The following is a 19,503-nucleotide window of genomic DNA, read 5'->3' as shown; positions in this document are numbered from 1 at the left end:
CGTTAAGTTACCGTTTTAAGGATGTTAAGTCGGAGGAGCAACCAGCGGCGGGTCCTGCATGCGGAGTCCCAAACGGAGGAGAACGGGGAGAGCGTCCGCAAACGGGTCTGCGTTTACGACTGCCGCGACGGTCGAAGGGCCAAGAAGAAAAGTCTGGAAGCGACCGGTTGGGACTTCAACGACTTTCTTCAAGTTTTGCGAAAGGCAATGATGATGGCTTGTTGTTGTTTTTGATTTGAGGGGTGTGTAGGGGCGAGGGGCGGGAGTGTGGAAAGTCATGAAAACAACATCGATATGATAGTCGGACAAATCAAACAGTACTGGGCACAGTGGTTGCCAAGACAACCAAAATAGTCCTAAAGACGTCGTTTCTCGATTTGCAATTATCAAACTTAGTGTAAACCAGAGCCATACTGGGATATCTATACTACTATATGGCGCTGGTCTAAACCAGTGGTTCTCAACTGGTGGGTCGAGACCCAGAGGTGGGCTGCAGAGACATTTTCAAAAGGTCACCTAGAAAAAAAAATACAGCAACTTATTTTTAGAGAAACAAATCAGTGCTGGATTTTTTTTTTTTTTAATTTTTTTTTTCCACAATTTTAGTTAGATTTATTTTACAAGCTTTATTCCTCCCTAAAGATACTTATCGATCAAAATAAATAAATAAATCTAATATATAGATGATTTGAAAACCAATCTTTCTAGATTGTAAAAAAAAGCATAGTTCCAATAATGTTTGACGTTATATTCTCCTATATTTGAACTGTTTTTTTTTTTTTTACTTTAGACTTTTTTATATATATAAAAAAAGTACTGACTATAAAAAACTGAAGGAAGAGCAAAAAATGAAGAGAAAAAACTATAAAAAAGTTTTGTTGGGGGGGGTCCTGAAGTCCTTTATTTTCTCTGTTTCTTAACCGACATGTGATTCTTTCAACTTCTAACATCCATGCATTAGTAGACGGGGATTTAACATCCATCCAGCTCAGTGTTATTTACTCTAATGCAGCCATGCGTATTATAGCGTCTCCTTCCATCTCTAATCCTGGTGGCTGTTTCTGTAAATGAAAAATATTTTAAACTTTCTCTGGAAAAAAGAAACAGAAAACAACTTTCCCAACCCAGGTCAAGAGTAAAAAATGTTCAGATGTTCGATGGGACTTTTTATGTCGTGAAAACCATCATGTTAATTCTCCATATGCAGCTCTTCCATGAGCTGTTGTTTCTCTCCATTTATAAGTGTGAAGTCAGATATTCAGCTGCAGGTTTTCACAACCAGTGGTCGACATTTGTTGCTCCAGTTATACCTCAAACAGTCATGAATCAGGATGAAGCCATCAGTCCACACTGTATTTTTGAAAAATCACAACAACGTGTCTTCTCCTTTACAGGCATTTCAAATCCCTGTGCGTGAAACATTTGTGTTGGTTACGACAGACAGGACGGTCTTGAGTTTCAACACATTTGGTGAGTTTATCGATCAGTGCCGAAGTGAACGATGTGCTGTGAAAATTCATCCATTTCTCTTTGGTTGATTTGTTTTGGTGGATGAAACGGTAAAAGAGACTGCTCTGCCTCTCCGGTGAATTTGACTTGCAAAGGACACGATTTGGTAGGATCTTTACCGACTGCATGTTTCTACAGACTGAGAGTTAAAACATGAATCTTTTGTTTTGTAGAGGAGCTGGAGAATGGCAGCACCCTGTATGTGTTGAAGCAGGAGGACCAGGTTCTGCCAGCAGCGACACAGGAGCGCATCGACTTCACGCCTCATTATAACACACTGATCGAGAGTGGCAAGCACGAGTACAGCACCTGTGAGGGCAAGAAGCCGTTCTGTAAGTGCTTGCACGATCAACGAAGCTCATGTTAGAACGGTGTTTTCACTTGTTTCTTACTTCCTTTGAAACAGAACCCTGGTCACTTATTGCACATTGCACGCATGCACAAGTTTCGCCTTTCTTATAATCTTGTTTTATACTCCATTTTATTTAACTTTGTACTTTTTGCACATTTAGGTTTATTGATGTAAATATTATTTATCTTTTTTACCTTGTTTTATTTTATTTACTGTACCTTTTTTATCTACATTGCACCGTGGGGAGGGGGGAAACGTAATTTCGATTTCACTGTATGTCTGACATATTTTGGAATTGACAAACAAAGAACCTTGAACCTTGATGATAGATAGATAGATAGATAGATAGATAGATAGATAGATAGATAGATAGATAGATAGATACTTTATTGATCCCGAGGGAAATTCAGGCATGATGTGAGACATTAATTTGTTGTTGTTGTATTTTCCCCCTCGCAGCGTATGCACTCGCTGAGCTGATCGACAACGCGCTGTCAGCCACTGTTACAAACAAAGGCGCTCGCTCGATAGAGATACGGATGGTTGGTTCATAATTTAACTCTTTACATGTTTCCAAATACTTCTCGAGTCATGAGCATAACATCCGGACGTACTCTGTTTCTTCCAGCTCTTAGATGAAACTCTTGGGAAACCTGCGATCGTTGTTTTAGATAATGGCTGTGGGATGTCCCCCGAGGACCTCAATGACTGGGCAAAGTACCGACTCTGTAAATTTAAACGGAAAAAAAAAACTCCAAGGTTGGTGAGCTCTCCGTGTAAGCTGTGAAGTGAAGCTTTTTGTGTCAACGTTTTGGAGTATTTATGACGCGTGTCTTCCACAGTAAAGACTACATCCGGCCTGATCCTGTCCCTCGAAGTCTCAACAGTGACATATCCTACTTCGGAGTTGGAGGGAAACATTCTGCTTTCTACATCGGAGAATCAGCCATGGTTGGTCTTATATGTAGGATTACAGCAGCAGCAGCAGCAACTTCATTGTTGTTTAAACGAGGTGCGAAAAGACAATATGGTGTATGAGGAGAGAGCGCACACATCACCACAAGCTAAGTTAGCGTAGCAGCCTGCAAGGGCTGAAGTTAAAGAATCAAGTAAACAAACAGCACCAGGAGAAATAAATGTGTGTGTGCAAAATTGACAAAAAATAACATCTCCATGTTAGCGAGGATTTTACCAATATTTTGCATCCATCAAAAATGTTTGTAGTCTATATCGTTAATGATTTAATAATTCAAATAAAAACAAATTCTTAAATGTGAGTAATTCATTTAAATCCAGTGAAGCAAACAGTGACATCATGAGATCAGTCAGTGTAGGTCAGAGGTCTGGGCTGTGGCTCAGCGGCAGAGTCGAGGGTTCGATCCCCAGCTCCTGCAGCCACATGTCCGATGTGTCCTTGTTCGTAGAGAGCGAGGTGAAACGTAGTCTGAATAAAGGAGGAGAGCATGACGGCGTTGTTCTGTGTGTGACAGATGATCAGTAGAAAGAGAGGCTCGCCCGACGTGCACGAGCTGACTCTGTCCAAAGAAGACTTCCAGAATAAAGAGAAGAATAAAGAAGACGTGTTCAGCACGGTCATCACGAACAGACGGGTGAGTGCTCGCTTTGAGAAGCTGCTCTGAGAAAACGCACGTTTGTGATTTTTGAACATCTCCCCCTCCCCTCCCCTCCCCTCCCCTCCTGCAGCCCGGTGACTTCTCACATGTGACCAAAGACGACGAGCGCTTCCTTCAGGAGCTCATCCGCGAGGAAACGAGGAGGGACAGCTTCACAGCGGTGGTGATCACAGAAGTCCAACCCGAGCATATCGACTTCATGAAAGAAAAATACGAAGTTTTGACCAGACAGCTGGCGTGAGTTCAAACACTGACCCGTCGGGTCCCATCATGTGGTCTTTGAAGGGCGTCGTATTGAAAACAAAAAACATTGGCTCGATCTGTTTTTTCAGCCACGTTTATCACTATTACATCCACGGAGTCAACGGGAACTCCATGAGAAGCAGCTCTTCAAACCAGGATCGTTCTGCAAAGGTGGACGTCCAGGTGAGTCTGTGAGCGCTTCAAGATTTGAATTGCAAATTAAAGTCGTGCCGCTCGTCGCTGCGATTCAGGTTGTTTGTATTGTTAACATCTCCACCCTGTTTGAATGCCTTCTGTTTGCACACACATCACTGTATTTTTTGTTTAATTATGCCGGTGACAGCTCTGCCTACCCAGTAGATAAACAAGATGTGTCTTCATGCCTTTTACTGAGCGACAACAACCGGTTTGACTGCTGACGCTGTTTCTAACTGAGGCTTCCTCATAAAGAGAAGCAGGCTGTGAATCATGGCCGAAGCGTACCAGATTACCTGCATTGCTCAGTTGAATTGATGCTAGACATGTTTTATTTTTTAACATATATCTCAGGATAAAAGTCCCCAGTGTCCCGCAGTCCAACACAACCCTGAAGGACAGAAACGAAACGTCATACCCGATAGATTCAGCCGTGAGCGACTACGTAAAAAACATGGCTCTCAAGCGAATGCCATAAGTGGAGTCTCATATCGCTGTCTTGTTTTAAGATTTTTATTATTTATTTATTGTTTTGCTTTTATTGTTAATTAGATAGTGTGTGAAACCAGGGACAGGGAGAGCGGGAAAGCAGCTGCAGGTCTGATCCAAAACCCGGCCTGTCCACTTTTTAACTTTTTAACTTTTTTTTCTCTGTGAGTGTGCAATGTTGGAATCCCAGTCTTGCAGAAGACCGGCCCAGCAAGAGCACCACACACACACACACACACACACACACACACACACACACACACACACACACACACACACACACACACACACACACACACACACACACACACACACACACACACACACAAACATGCATGCACACAGATGGGCTTGTAGCCTCACAGGAAGTATATTAACAGCAGTCTGAACGAAGACCGCTTGTTTTGAGAGGGAATTCTGTGCCTCTGCATCCTAACCCTCTGCTCATAATTGAGTACACTTTCTTTGTTCAGGTGACTCTGCGGGAGAAGCCCCCCAGATTACCCCGTGTGATGAATCTTAGGGAGGTGGAGGACGACATGCAGAGCCTGTACATAAACAGTGCTGCAGACACGTTTGAGTTCCGGGCCTCGGCTCCGAACGGCGGCATATTGGAGGGCATCATTCGATATCATCCCTTCCTGTACGACCGGGAAACGTACCCTCAAGACCCCGATGCTAATGAAGGTAACCAACGCTGCACATACTCGGTGACATGTGATGGCTTTGGGTGTTAACTGTTTATTTTTGTTTCCATCCGCTGATCAGAGTCGGAGGATGACGAGTCCAGCAATGACGAGGAGGAGTCCGGAGTCGTGAGTCAGACGAGAAGGAAAAGGTCGATATTTGACTTTTACTGGAATGGACGGCTCATACCCAAAACTGGACCGTTTGAGTAAATACCTCAACTACAGTCTTACTTTTGATTGCAGCTCAAAGATTGTAAATGACTGTTTGTAAATGTAGATGCATCTCTCAGACTCTTACTGGCTTCAGAATCGGAGACAGAAATACCCACCAGCTGAGACCCGCTTACAGATGAGCTGTCTGTCTGTTGCAGGTTTGACTGGTGCATGCCGCACAAAGTAAATAAGCTGCCAGCGGAGTGCTTCGATCGTTTTTCAGGGGTGCTTTTCACCAATGACGCCTTCAAGGTCACCACTAACAAGCTGTCCTTCGTGGACCTGGAGGTGACGCTGAGGAACACAGAGATTATCTTCACCCGCGTTGAGAAAGGAAAGGTAGTCGTGTACTTTTCTCGCAGGATCTCTGAGGATTTCAACAAATCATACCGTCACAGAGTCTCTTTACAGCATCCCTATTGGCTGTTCTCACCTTTTTAACCAGCAATGAGGAGTTACATCATAATTAAAATGAACAGGACTGGAAATGCAAACTTTTGGTTGTACACTTGATCGTCTGTAGTTAACCCTTTCAGGGATTTATTTTAAGGAATACAATGGGACCACAGTGATCTTCAACCAGTTAGGAGAATTTGCACTGAGGTTCACTATTAACACATTGCACACTTTTTTTTTTTTTATATAAATAATCACAGAATCGCAGAATAGTCAAAATTGAGACGGAGTTTGCAGATTGGCTTCGGACCTGTCACGACAAACACGACAAGCAAATCAAGTTTGTCGGCTACAAGGAGACGATAACGAGAGAAGACCTGACCAAGAATCAGCAGCATCCCTGGGAGACGTTTTCCTCCATCGAATGGGACGGCAAGATCTACAGGAAAGGCCAACTTGTGAGTCTGTGGTTCTTATTTGTCTGTGTAAGAATGTCTACATTGTGATTTGTTCTGTGTTTTTGTATTGATGCTTTTTATTATTCCTTGTACAGGCGAAGACTCGCAAAACAAATCCCATTCATCATGGGACCATAAGTCAGTTTTTGCGGTTCGGAGAAACAGAGAAAACGAACGGGAGTGTCTTTGCTACGGGAGGATTCGTTGAGCTGGTTCTGGTAAGGAGGAAGTAATTATAAATCCATCCATCATAAATAATTATAAAGTAAGATTTACTGACTGGAGGTTTGTCTCACAGGTGTTCCTTTTATATTTTCTTTACCCGTCTGTTTCTATGTTTGAAGACTTGAATGATCAACGTGTTAATGCCTAACTGATAATCTCCTGAGGGGAAAAAAAAGTTAAATCATTTTTTGGAAACATTTTTAGCTTATTATCCAAAAATATTTTTTTAAAGGAGCAGTGGTTAAAATAGGTACTGCAGTCTACATACTAAACACTGTAGCTTCAGTGTTTAGCCAGCTCTGCATGTAGTGGACACTGTAGCTTCAGTGTTTAGCCAGCTCTGCATGTGGTGGACACTGTAGCTTCAGTGTTTAGCCAGCTCTGCATGTGGTGGACACTGTAGCTTCAGTGTTTAGCCAGCTCTGCATGTGGTGGACACTGTAGCTTCAGTGTTTACTGTAGCTTCAAGGTTTAGCCAGCTCTACATGTGGTGGACACTGTAGCTTCAGTGTTTAGCCAGCTCTGCATGTGGTGGACACTGTAGCTTCAGTGTTTAGCCAGCTCTGCATGTGGTGGACACTGTAGCTTCAGTGTTTAGCCAGCTCTGCATGTGGTGGACACTGTAGCTTCAGTGTTTAGCCAGCTCTGCATGGGTCTGTAAAGCTTTCTGCGTTCTAACCTCTCTCCATGTTTCAAAAGCATCTCCAACATTGATCCTAGTTTGAGCAGCTTTCTGCTGCTGGAGCTTATTAGAAACATGCAGAGGCTTTTTAGCTCGGGTACAATCACTTCTATCTGAAGCAGTTCCACTGCCCGCTTCCATCGCTGCAACACCTGTTGACCTGATAACTGCTCTCATATCTGGCAAACCCAGGGGCGTCCAAAACGGCCGGCAGCGCTCTCATTAAAGGAGACGCCTTTCTTTCATCTGTCAATTTAGAAATATCTATACGCTGTACTTTGTACATTTATTATGAGATTGACTGAAAAACCCGTTTCCCAGGAACCCAAAGCACTTCACGACAAGAACAAGATCATCGCCATTTCCAAGATAGACAAGACCGCCACAGAGGAAGCCATCAGGAAACGCATAGAAGAGGACAGTGCCAAGTAAGTTAGCTTTTAAGAAAGCTCTGAGTTTGGATTCAACGATTCAGACCTTGGCTCCTCGTCCTTTAGATTGGAGTTAGTGGTAGTAAATTGCGTTTGTATGTTCCAGGCTTCCCGAAACTCTCCGAGTGGAGTGGCCTGAAGGAAATCCCTGGAAGCCGAATGCATGTCACCCAGCCGGGACAACGTTAGGTAACAAGCTGCCTCATTTGCCCACCAAACATTACAGAACATTTTTGACTTTACCGAAGGAGCTGTTTGTTTGTTTGTTTCGTTCCAGGACCGCTTAAAGTTGAAATCCTCAACAAGAACGGTGCGTCGATATCCAAGATGCCGACATCAGAACGAGGACCCGGGAAGGCGCTGGATATCCAACTGAGAATAGTCCGCCACTCCCGGGGTAAGACTCCCGAAACACACACTTCAGTGAAGCCTCTGCACAGTGTCGCAGAAGAGGAGGAGCTCGTGTGTTAATCTGTGAACAGTGTATTGATTGATTTTTAGAAACATGCATCTTCATTTTGCCCGCAGTCAGTTTTTAATCAACAGCTGATATTACAGCAGTTAGTGTTCGAGGGCCTGACACACTGAGGAGAGGAGAACTGTGTTTTTGTTGTGGTAAACTCTCTTTGTCTCTCATCTGTAGGATGCGACGAGGATGTCACGAGTCTTGGTGCAAGTCATTCTGTAAAATGGGCTTTCTGGTTCAAGAAAAACGGTAACTTTATTTGTCAACTTAATGATTCGTGGTTGTATCTGAGACGCTCTGATTTCTGTCAGTCGTGTATCAAATGGGTAAACGTGTTTTCCTTTGCAGAGAGTCTGACTGAGCTGGGGAAGTACACTCTGTTTCTGAACTGTGTCATACATGACGGCTACGTCACGGTCATTGGAGACAAAAAGCTTCCAAGCTACGAGCTCAGTTTCAGTATCACAGGTCAGGACACGTTCCCGTGCTGTCGAACGTTTGTTTTCAGTGCTCTAATCCTAAACCTGTCCCGTTCTGATGTTTGGTCTTTGTCAGAGGGAAGTGCCCATAAATTTGATGTCGCTCCGTCGATGAATCCCGTTCGTGTCGGAGTGCCGTTCAACATCCCTCTGCAGATGAAAGACGCTTATGACCACTTGGTCCCTCCCCCTCCTCATCTCGAACCGCTTCTCAAATGCAGGTCAGTCACCGACTTACCATTTACTTTGCTTTGAAGTATTTCATATGGATGTAGCAGATATGGATTGTTGGGAAGCTGACACGCGAATGAATCAATGTAATTATCTTTTTTTTTTATCGTTCAGTGGGCTGGAACTGAGTTTTGAAAAAGCAGACATTCGAGGGAACATGTTGACCATCAAAGGTGTCCGAGCCAAAGGAAAAGTTCCAGATTACCGACAGATGAAGGTTCGTACTTCCAGGTCGACTGCAGCCTTCTTCTTGGCTAAGACACATTACCCAAAAATATTTCTCTTAAAGGAGCCATAAATAAATCTGACCCCTAGTGTTTCAAAACATTACAGAGGAAACTGAAGCTTCAGTGTTTAGCCAGCTCTGCATCGGTCTGTCAAACCTTTTTCTTCTTGGCTTAGACACTTAACCTGGAAATGCTCCTGTTGCTTTGTGGGCGGAGTTTAAATGTGTATGAATGTGATCATGTATACTGATGGTCCCTGTGCAGCCTCTGCCATCAGTGTGTGAATGTGTAGTAGTGACCTGCGGTGGTTGAGTAGTAGCTCCCATGACGCCTGGTTATCGTTTGGTTATCTTCTCATGTTGCAGACGTATGACCTCAAAGTGACGCTGCCTGGCCTGAAAGAAGACACGCAGATGATCAAGATCAGCCTTCTTCCCGGTAAGATCGGGCACAGTACGTTTTCGCCCGTCATTAACTTTGATTGATTAAATGCTTAAAATATGAGAAGAAGAGACGTGAACGAGAACTCCAGTGATCTGTCTCAGCACCTTCAACACGCCCGTCTGTTTTTAAGACCCATCTCTTTTCATTGACACCTAGTAAAATGTCTATTTTATTTCTTACTTTTTTTTTTTTTTTTACTGCGTGCCCTGGCTCATCTTTTATACCTTTTTAGTTTATTTTGTATTTTAGCTTTTATGCCATTTAATTTATTTTGTATTTTAGTTTTTATGCCATTTAATTTATTTTGTGGTTTAAATGTGTTTTTTTCTTTTTGTATCTCATGTGAGCTGTTTAATATTTTATTATGTATTTTATTTATTCTTTTTCCTTTTTAAATTTCACTTGTGAGATAATGAAACAAGTGATACAAAGAGAGTTGTTGTTGTTCAGGTTTTTACAGGCTATTGTGTTAGCATGTCCTATCTTATGATTACAACGGGTATCTGTTCCAGTCAGAAAAAAAAGATAAAACAAACAAACAAAGAGCAGGAGAGAAAAAAACTAAAAACTTGATTTTTGCATTTCAGGCAATCCGCACTCTCTCCATGTGAGACCAGCAGACGACCCGATCACAGTAGAGAACGGTCACTCCGTCAAGTTTGATGTAGAAGTTCACGATGAGGCTGGAAACATCACGGCTAACCCGAAACAGATCGTTCAGTGTAAGGTAGGTGTGTTTCTCTGAAGTCAGCGGGTGTGTTTACTAACACAGCAGTTCATCCAGCTGAGCAGCACACGGGCGAGGACCTTTCAAATCCTCAATTAAAACCTTCTCAGTCGTCAACATCGGGAGGATCTGCGGCCTCGGTAACCTCAGTAACAAAAAAAAAAAAAAAAAAAACAGGCCGGGAAATATTGTTAAAGTTTGGCGAAAGATGTCTGCAGTATTTTTCTAGAAAGAACCGCTTCATAAAGAAAACCCTCAGCACCCTGCATGCAGAGTGTAGACTTCAGAGAGGAGGGTCACTTATATATACGGAGGGCCAAATCAAACAGTGTGGGAGCTGGAGGGCCCCCAGTTCAAGTCCCAGTGTGGACCAAACCTGGGCTTTGTTAGCACAGTCGTTCACATCCTGAGCACAGCTGCGGTGCCAAAGATGCTCACACTGTATACAAATGACAGGCGACAGGAGTCTGACTGTGTGCTTTCACTTTATTTAAGGTGGTTTTTTTCAGCGTGAACCTTTAAGGAAGTACGATTTTCTTTCTCGTCAGTCGGACTGTGTGAGATTATTTATGAAGAGTTCACCTTTACCCTTAACCTCCTCTTTTGGTGGCTGTGCATGTGTGTGTGTGTGTGTGTGTGTGTGTGTGTGTGTGTTTTAGGTGGCTAAGCTTGCACCGAAGGCGATAGACTGCAGCAGCACAGGAGCCGGCCAGCTTGAGACGGAGCCCATAAAGCTGGTGATGATGAAAGGAGTAGCACAGACGCACTTTGTGGAGTTTGAGATGCCCGTGAGTGACGCAACACGGACGCATAAGAAAAACACACACACGTCCCCGATGGTTGATTTTGGTGCTTCTTGCACCGTTTCTTAGAGAGACGAGACAGTGGATAGAGTCAAAGCGAGAGAGAGACTGCTGCACGTCTCGCTGGATAATTATTTTGAGTAAACCGAGAGAATCATCTTTCATTCAAAAACGATCATTCTGAGAAAATGTTCCAAAGCAGAGGCGGGTTTGACTGTCACATCTCTGGTGAGAACATATTTGAACGGTGCCGTCTGTCTCCTGGTCCCCTCTAAAGAGTAAGAAGAACATGGTGTCGGTGGTGAGGGAGCTGAAGGTGGTCCCCAGCAGAAGAGTCTCCAGGATGGAGCTCGGCAGCGTGGTCGACGAGAATCTGGTGCTGAAGAACAAGGAGAAGATCGAGTGGCTGGTTGGAAGCTCGTTGGAGAACCTGTTCTTCAAGCTGTTTGACGAGGCGGGGAGAGACGTGCCTCTCTCTCCAGAAATCGCTGAGAAGATCAAGGTGTGTCTCATGAATGGACGAATCGTTTCCCTGCTGCGTGTTTGTGACGTCAGAGCTGCTTTCACGTTGAAAGATTGTTTCGCTTTCAATCTGACATTTATGAGTCATCACACTTACAATCCACCGTAACCATCAGGGTTTCATTTTCACTTTGTGCCCAAGGTGAACTGGACTGGAGATGTGGATCAGGACGATCTGCTGCAGGGGAGGCTGCCCGACCTGCAGGTGCCCACACAGGCGCACGGCGAGCACTTCTACCAGGTGTCCTACCAAGACCAGAGCGTGTCTTTCTCCTTCTCCATCATGTAAGCCACTCACCAGACTCCCAGCTGTAACTAAGAGTGAGGAGGGCCGCGTGTCCACCCAGCCACGAGCGCTGCACGTCTGTCCTGTCTCCATGACAACAACAGCTGCATGATGGACACTGCTACGTCTCTTTTTGTTTTTTTTGTTTTTTTAAGACACCGAGATGTTTTGAGGCAGGTAGAATACCCTGAATGATGCACGTTTAGAAAAGAGAAAGGAAAAATGACTTTTCTCTGAAAAGGTTGAAAGATTCTCATCTTGGATCTGCAGAGAAAAAAAAGAGTCTGGGCACTTCGCTCTTTCTGCTGCTGCAGACTCGTCTCATTAAAAACAACTGAAAGAAGACACTGGCACATAACAGTTCAATATAATAATAATACATTTTAATATGTGTATTCTGTTTAATATGGTTTGATATACATGGAGCTACAGCAGTTTGCCTCTGAGCTCCTGTAACAGGTAGGAGGTGATTCTAAGTCAGCCTTACACTTCCTGCTCTTGTTACGTTTTCAGACCTCGGCCTGATGAACCCTCACAGCTCAAAGCCACTCTGTCGAGCAAAAACCCTGTGAAGCTGGGCGACAGCATCCCTGGGATCAGTGAGTAACAAGCTGCAGCTTTGAGTCCATGTGGCACGCTGGTTTTTACGCTCTGGTGTGTGTTTTTCACTTTTGCAGCCTTGGAACTTCTGGACCAGTATGATAACGATACCCAAACACTGACCCCGGCCTGTGCGGACCACATGAAGGTGGAAGCAGAAGGACTGGACCAATCGTCCGTCGACTTTGTGTTTAAGGTGGGAAAAGAGAGGAACAAAGCAGATTGTAAAGGTGATAATAAATGACGTAAATGGAGTGAGAGATCTGAAGATCTTCATCTTCATCTCAACTTTCTCCAAAAAGTTCAAAATGTAACTACAACAGTTCAAATGTTTGGCATTAAGAAAAGTGCAGCAGCCTTTATCTCTCACATTAAAATCCAAGCAGGACATTTATACATTTGATTGTTGAGTACGGAGCCCATAAGGGGAACATGTGGTGTTTTTTTATTGGTCAGATATTTTACCACAGAACTGAGTTCAGACCACAGCGACTCAGAAAGTCTCTCGCTCTGGGGGAAAGTTCCTGCAGTCCAAAGGGCGCTTACCTTGTGACCAAATGAAAGTTAAGAAACATGTATTATCTTGTCGCTACCTGGAACCGTCTCGTGTGCATGCATGACATTCTGGTGCTCTCGAAAAATCTGTCTGGGAGTAGCTCCTTGTTTTGACGCCTCCAAGTTGAAGCCTTTTGCTTAAAAATGTCTAATTTAATAATCGGGACAAACGTCACACTGCAACACGGCAGGTTCATGTTGCAGCTTTACATGTGTGTGTGTGTGTAGATGTGAGGATGAGTGGGCCCTAACTCTGTGTGTTGACGGCAGGACAAAAGCAGCTCGGTGGTGGTGGAAGGACTGAAGTTTCAGTCGGGGACTCCGGGCTCCAGAGAGCTTTGCTTCACCTACAAGAGCTTTGAGGATCGAGTCATCGTCAAGGTTACGAACGGAGACCCTGCACAGCTCGAACTCGTCAGTGGGCCGGAAATGGTAAGAAAATGTGTTTTTACTGATGCTGCGTGTCGTCTCTGTCCCCTCCGCTCATGTTTCCTCTGAATATGACTGAATGCACCAATTTTTTGTTTTTATCTCTCAGCCTTTGCAGCTGTTCAACGATAAGGGCATCCCTACACCCTTCGTCATCCAGCTGTATGACAAGTGGGGGAACCCGTGTCCGGACCAGAGGGTTTCTGTAGAGCTGAGGTCTTCGCCCGCGACACTCAAGGTCTGACACCTAACGCGTAAAAAAGCGTGCCGCTCTTATTCTTAGAGATCAGTCAGTAACGGCACACAATGATCTGAAGATACGACGTTGATCCTCTCCTCCTCCTCCTGCTGTAGGTGATGTCATCTGTGACATCACAGCCTGTGAATGCGGAAGGGAAGGCGTCCTTCACTGTGAAGAGGGTCAGCGGACCAAAGTGAGTGTCCCTCTGTACCATAAAGGGTTAATAATAACGCCGCCGTCTGGAATAACAGCTGTCACTTGTCGGTGTGTTGTTCCTCTGTTGTTCCACTAGGGGGTACTATCAGCTGGAGTTTAAAGGATCCTTCAACAGGAAACCCATCCCCGGTCCATCTGTGAACCTGACCGTCATCCCTGATCCCCTCAAGCCCGTCAGGCTGTCAGTGCGCTATGACTCCTCTGCAACGTTCACCGCCGGGGGGAAATTCACAGGTTTGCATCTTTTACATCATCTTCATCGTCATCATCGTCATCTCCTGATTCTGTCAAGCTTTTTCGGCGTTTAACATTTCGTTTCTTCAGCTTTTGCCGTGACCGTGGAGTCTGAGGATGGAAGCCCGATGACGACTTTTAACCCGGCTGCTGTGTCCATGCTGCTGTGGAGTGGGCCGTCATCAGGAGCGGTCCCTCCTCACACGGTGACTGACTGACTTGATTTTAAAGCGCTCTCCTGAAACCTGGTAGGAAGTGTCCCGACAGCCTGCTCCTGGGATTAGAACATGGAGCGCTATTGGTCCCTCGCAGCCGGAAGTTTCCCCTCTGCAGGACGCAGGGAGAAAAAAAAAAGAAGCTTCTAATGTTTGTGAGAAATCCAAGATGGCGGGCAAAGAAGTGTCAGGCGTTATCAGCGATGTGTTCGATGGCTGGGAAGTGCTAAGTGTGAAACAATTTTACACAATGTGACACAAATTAAAATTTGTATGACACATATTTACATGATAGGAAACATGTTGACCTCTCTCCAATCTTAGAAAAGGGACTGTACCAAATACAGGAAGTGATTTAGTTTGTTTTGGCGTGCAGCACTTAGGGACTGTCACAAAGTAAAAAAGTTCTGTTGTGTTTACTGAGTGATGTGTGTCTCCCCCTCCTCCTCCTCCTCCTCCTCCTCCTCCTCCTCCTCCTCTGCAGGCCACGGAGCTGAAGTGTAGTAAACCCATGGAGAATGAAAACGACTGCTTCCACTTCAGGTAAAATCCTTCAAAAGGACTCGTACTACAACAAGTCTCCGCCTCCTTCCACTGTTCAATATTAAATACTTAAAGTGCAGTTTGAGTCTTTTGATTGGACTCTATGATGAAGTCATGTGACCACTTGTTTTGTGTTGTTTGACGGCAGAGATAAAGACGTACCGGAACATGTGGGCGAGTACACCGTTCAGTTCTCTCTGCGTCTCGACAGGGAGAAGGTCCTGCGCAGCTCTCAGGTCGGTTCAGAGTCCCCGAAACATCACAGAACTTTAAATCTGACTTTCCTTCAAATGTGAAAAAAGGCCTCCATCTTTATCAGGCAGCCATTGTTCAGTGAGTCTTTGTTGCTTTGTAAATCATCATCCGCACTGATCCTCCTAGATAAAGATACAAGTGGAGGCCGGTCAGCCGGTCAAACTGGGAGCCAAGTCTCAGCCTCCGCCCCCCGTAGTGTCCTACAGTAAAGACATCTCCAACCGGACCTTGGTGCAGAACCTGACTCTCTTCATCATGGTGAGATTGAGTCCGTCTTTACTGACGGCTCACATTTCAATGCAGCTTTGAGTTGTTTTTTCGTTAAGTCTGCAGATATGTGTCGCCTCTGTGTGTTGAGCTCTGGCTGATTTTACAGGATTCGTTTGGAAACCCAGCGGGTCAGAAGCTGAACGGAAAAGTTCTGGTTTATATAAGAGAGTCTGAGAATTTAGAAGGAGGCAGAAACATCCCGCTCTTTGAAGGCCACTCCAGCATCTGTGAGATCAACTTGGTGGATGGAAAAGCCCACATTGATGTGAGTCAACGTTTGTCACAGTTTTTTTATGTATCTGGCTCATCCATGATAACGCGTGTTTTTCTTTTTTTTTTCTGCACAGCGGCTGAACATCAGGCAGAACAGTCCGGGAGACAACGGTAGCTCGTACACGCTCGTCTTTGAGCCCAGTGTGCCGTCGGCTCCACTTGCTCCCTTCACGCTCCTCTTCCATTTCTTCAACGGTACGACATGAAACACACGTCATCTTTTTGATTGAGAGCCCCCTAGTGGACAATTTTACATCCTGTACCTCTAAATTATAAGTACCGGTAAATATTCCCCTTCAGTTTCTTCTTTATTCCTCACAGCAGCCGACTTTAGAGATGAAGTTCAGTCCAATAACACGGACACTCCTGACATGTGACGTAAAGTCCAAACTGTCACAGGCCGACCTCTGACCCCAAGTGAAAGAAGGATTTAAACAATCCAATCTGATTGGTCAGATTTTCACCGTCGTCACATTTCCTTTCTTTCTTTTTTTTGTGTGTGCTTGTTGATCTTTGTTTTCCTTCACAATAAAACAGATAAAGTACTTCACTGTTTTGTCTTCTAGACTTGGAATAACAATTGATTTTCTTTTTAAAATAAAAACCTTCAATGTTTGATGTTTTGAATGTCCTTCAACGAGGTGACGAATATTCTGCACAAGAAAACAAGTTTGAATGATCGATCTCTTTGCTTCTCACTCGTCCAACACGGTTCATCTGTCGACTTTTCAGACGTGGAGAACCAAAGAAAGATGTGTCAGCTGTCCAAGAAGAAAGTCGAGATCTGTGAAAGAGTCAAGGCTTATAAAAATATCTTTGCAACGTATGACGAACTCCTTCCCTTGATGAAAGGTGAGATATGAAATCCTCAGGCTCTTTTTGATCAGTGTAATCAGAAACGGAGCTCTTGTTGTGTCGGTGTGTTTCTTCTGACGAACTTTTCACTTCTGTAGTAAAATCTGAGGTTGCAAGCGCGAAGGAGGCCGAGCAGAGAAAGAAGCTGATCAGCAGCAGAGTGATATCAAGACAAACAATGACTGTAAAAGGATTTTTTTTTTTTTTTTTTTTTAATACCTGCACAATTTTGACGACTGTCTTGTTTCGGTAATTTAATTTGGGAGATGATATTTTCTTTTTCTTTTTTTTTCTTCTTCTTTTTTTTGAACTCTCTGTAGTTGCAAGATATTGGGAGACTGATTGAACGAAAGAACAAAGACATAGGCAGGATCTTCAACACGCCCAGAAGAGTCTTCCCCCACCGTGATCAGTTCAAGGACCAGCAGGATGTTTTGGGAATGGTCAGATTAGCTCTTTAAAAAAATAAAATAAATAAAGTGTCAGGAAACATTGTGTTAGCTGTGAGCAGATGAGTTTTAGTGTAATCCTTTACTTTTTTTGTGTGCAGGTTGGTCACCTGGCTTTTTTAAAGGACGACCGTGAAGCGAGGGTTATCTCCTGGCATCTCAGAGGCGACATGAGATGTGTCGTTACGCGAACCGGGGAAGCTGCACAGAAGATCCATCAGGAGAACCGAGGACAGCAGGTGGTCTTGCCCCTCACCAACGTGTTCGTTTCACAGGGCTACAGGTACGCAGTCAGTCGTCTCCTCTCCACTATGAACAAGCTCTCTGTTGGATTCCTGCAGTTTTAAACCATAAATTTACTCCAGAGTAGCTTTCCTGTTCAGATTACCTCGCGTCCCTGATTATAGTCTTTTTAATCTCTCACCCCCACATACTGTCATTTAAAGATCTTACCGCACTTCCTTCTTCCTCCCACTGTCGGACAAATAAGTGAAGACCTGCTGTCACAACGTTTTCATCCTCATTGTATGTGTCTGTTTGGTTTTAAGGTCACATGATCTCCTCCTCTTCAGTTTAAATAAGAGTCAGAGCTCCTCTTCAACATGTGTGTGAAGTGTGTTGTTGTAAATCCACTCTGATCCTGTATTTGATCATGTCTATAAACCCCTCTATTTCAGCCCTGCTCAGAACAGGCTGTTTCTGTGTCTGTCGCTTTAAATATGTAAATGAGCTGTGTCTGACCACGCCCCCTCTTTGGAAGGGCTCGGGTGTACTCGCTGCTTTCTGGCTCCATGTCTTATTGTTTACGGTGAGAAGGCAGACTCAGAGGGCAGAACAAACACCTAGCTGTGGGAGTGTCACCCACCTGGGGGAGGGGCTACTGCCCTTTGTGATGTCACGAACTAATACAATCATTTTAAAAACAAGTTTGTGACTTTAAGAGCTAAGTGTTGGAGGATTTTTCTGCCGCCTTTTCACCACGTTTTGATTTACTTTCAGTCCGCTGCCGCACACAAAAGGGGGCCGCCTTCTCTTTCAGCCCCGTGGGAACCCAGTGTACGCCAGAGAGCTCCTCATTTACCCCACTGACCAAGATCGTAAGAGCTGTGAGATTGGTGAGATGCCTCGCCTGACTGTTTGTCTTTGATTGCAGGTTTACGATACAGAACATTTAAAGTTTTCTAGAAGCTTCCTGGGCCAATTTGTCTTTGGGGGGTTTTCTACATTTCTCACAACCCCTGGACTCTTAAGACTCCGGTAAATGGTACCACCTGGGATTGATTCTCATAGTAGTGTGAGGGGGGCCTCGTCACTCGAACAGAAATCGGGCCTCTTTTACCGCCTTAAATGGACGTTAATTTCGGTATTTCCTGTAGTTTGTTCCATGTGTTCAAGTGTTGTTGTTTCGGGCGCTGTGATTGTTGAAGGATAAGCAGTTTAAGGGTTTGAATGTTTGTGTTAAGTTTCCTCCTGGCGCTTCCTTTTGCAGTGTTTAAAAACTTCCTCGGGAACACTATTCTGATCGACGACCTGGACTCTGGAAACCACTACAGAGAGATGGTGAGTGACGGCGAGCCGCTCCACAGACTCGCTCTGCAACGAGTCTTCTCTCCCTCTGACTGTGCCTTTGATTCCAGGCGGTGAAGAACAAGACCCATTGTCCCACCATCCTGACCAGGCAGGGGACCAGGATCAACGCCAAGGGCACGTTTGGAGGCGCACAGAACAGTGCCCCCACCAACATGACTGACGTTTTTGGAGCCCCCCTCCCCCTGGAGTTTTACACTCTCAAGGAACAAATAGGTGACATCCCTCATCAGTCGTGCTTTAAAATGACCTTATTTTAAACACACTGGGCTTTAATTCCTGTCCTGTTGTTCCCAGAGCACCTCCGTCAGTACGGGATAGTCGTGGAGAACAGGGACAACGCCGCACACGAGTATCAAGAACTCTTAAACAAGCAGATGTCCCCGGAGATGCTGGCAAATAAAGCGGAATTGGACAAGACAATGGAAGAACTTGATGATGTTAACAAACAAATTGGTATGTTTGTTCATCGACGTAAAGGCACATGATTCTGTTTTTTTTTAATTATTAATATTTGGTTCCTCAATGTTTGTGTTCTTCTTCCAGAGTCTTCACGAGTCGTACCGGTGAAACGTCCTGTTGAAGCTGGCGCGTCATCAGGGACTCGTCCAAAGAGAGCAAAGCCGGCCTCGTAATTTGGCAAAAATGTCTTCAGTTCTTTTTTTGTATTTTGTCTTTATGTTTGAGCCTTTTTGTTGGAGTTACTAATCTTTTTTTGTTTTTATTATGTACAACAAATGTTCAGCCTTAGATTTTGTACTTATGTATGACCATTTATTGTCTTTGTTTCTACTCAATAAAAAAAAAAAAACGATTGTGGGGGACGAAGTTTCTGAGCAGACAGAAACGTGACAAGCTCGCGCATTTTACGCGACAGATAATGACGGTGCCTTTTTTTCAAACAGAGACAATAATTATCCCGATTCATGCCTCCAGAAATGTTGATGTGTTTCTGGATGCAAAAGTGGGCTTGGTGTGTGTTTGTGTGTGTGTGTGTGTGTGTGTGTGTGTGTGTGATCAGAGTGGGGAAAAAAAGAAAAGAGCGCATCCGTTCGTGTTGGAGGGTTTTGCCAAAACGTC

General features: G+C 44.4%; 1 protein-coding gene across 1 annotated transcript; it reads left to right on the top strand.

Annotated features, from left to right (window-relative positions):
• Window positions 1–12: 12 nt before the first annotated feature.
• On the top strand, window positions 13–19,193 carry smchd1 (structural maintenance of chromosomes flexible hinge domain containing 1). The gene is made up of 47 exons (XM_079360948.1): window positions 13–166; window positions 1,395–1,470; window positions 1,683–1,841; window positions 2,321–2,403; window positions 2,490–2,620; window positions 2,704–2,812; window positions 3,352–3,471; window positions 3,566–3,732; window positions 3,828–3,921; window positions 4,896–5,109; window positions 5,191–5,317; window positions 5,483–5,663; window positions 5,981–6,178; window positions 6,274–6,396; window positions 7,407–7,513; window positions 7,623–7,705; window positions 7,794–7,913; window positions 8,160–8,231; window positions 8,331–8,450; window positions 8,538–8,682; window positions 8,807–8,909; window positions 9,285–9,357; window positions 9,951–10,090; window positions 10,750–10,878; window positions 11,171–11,395; window positions 11,558–11,700; window positions 12,215–12,300; window positions 12,379–12,497; window positions 13,127–13,288; window positions 13,395–13,523; window positions 13,640–13,719; window positions 13,819–13,976; window positions 14,067–14,182; window positions 14,676–14,734; window positions 14,883–14,970; window positions 15,116–15,247; window positions 15,366–15,524; window positions 15,607–15,727; window positions 16,265–16,384; window positions 16,486–16,571; window positions 16,708–16,830; window positions 16,938–17,119; window positions 17,836–17,951; window positions 18,326–18,396; window positions 18,474–18,639; window positions 18,721–18,879; window positions 18,970–19,193. Exons 1-47 carry the CDS (start codon window positions 59–61, stop codon window positions 19,056–19,058), a joined length of 5,871 nt encoding a protein of 1,956 aa, XP_079217074.1. The 5' UTR covers window positions 13–58; the 3' UTR covers window positions 19,059–19,193.
• The last annotated feature ends 310 nt before the right edge of the window (window positions 19,194–19,503 follow it).

The sequence above is a fragment of the Symphodus melops genome (assembly GCF_947650265.1).
Source record: "Symphodus melops genome assembly, chromosome: 14".
Taxonomy (NCBI): Eukaryota; Metazoa; Chordata; class Actinopteri; order Labriformes; family Labridae; genus Symphodus; species Symphodus melops.
The sequence above is the reverse complement of the archived record's forward strand: the minus strand, read 5'-3'. Positions and strand labels throughout refer to the sequence as shown.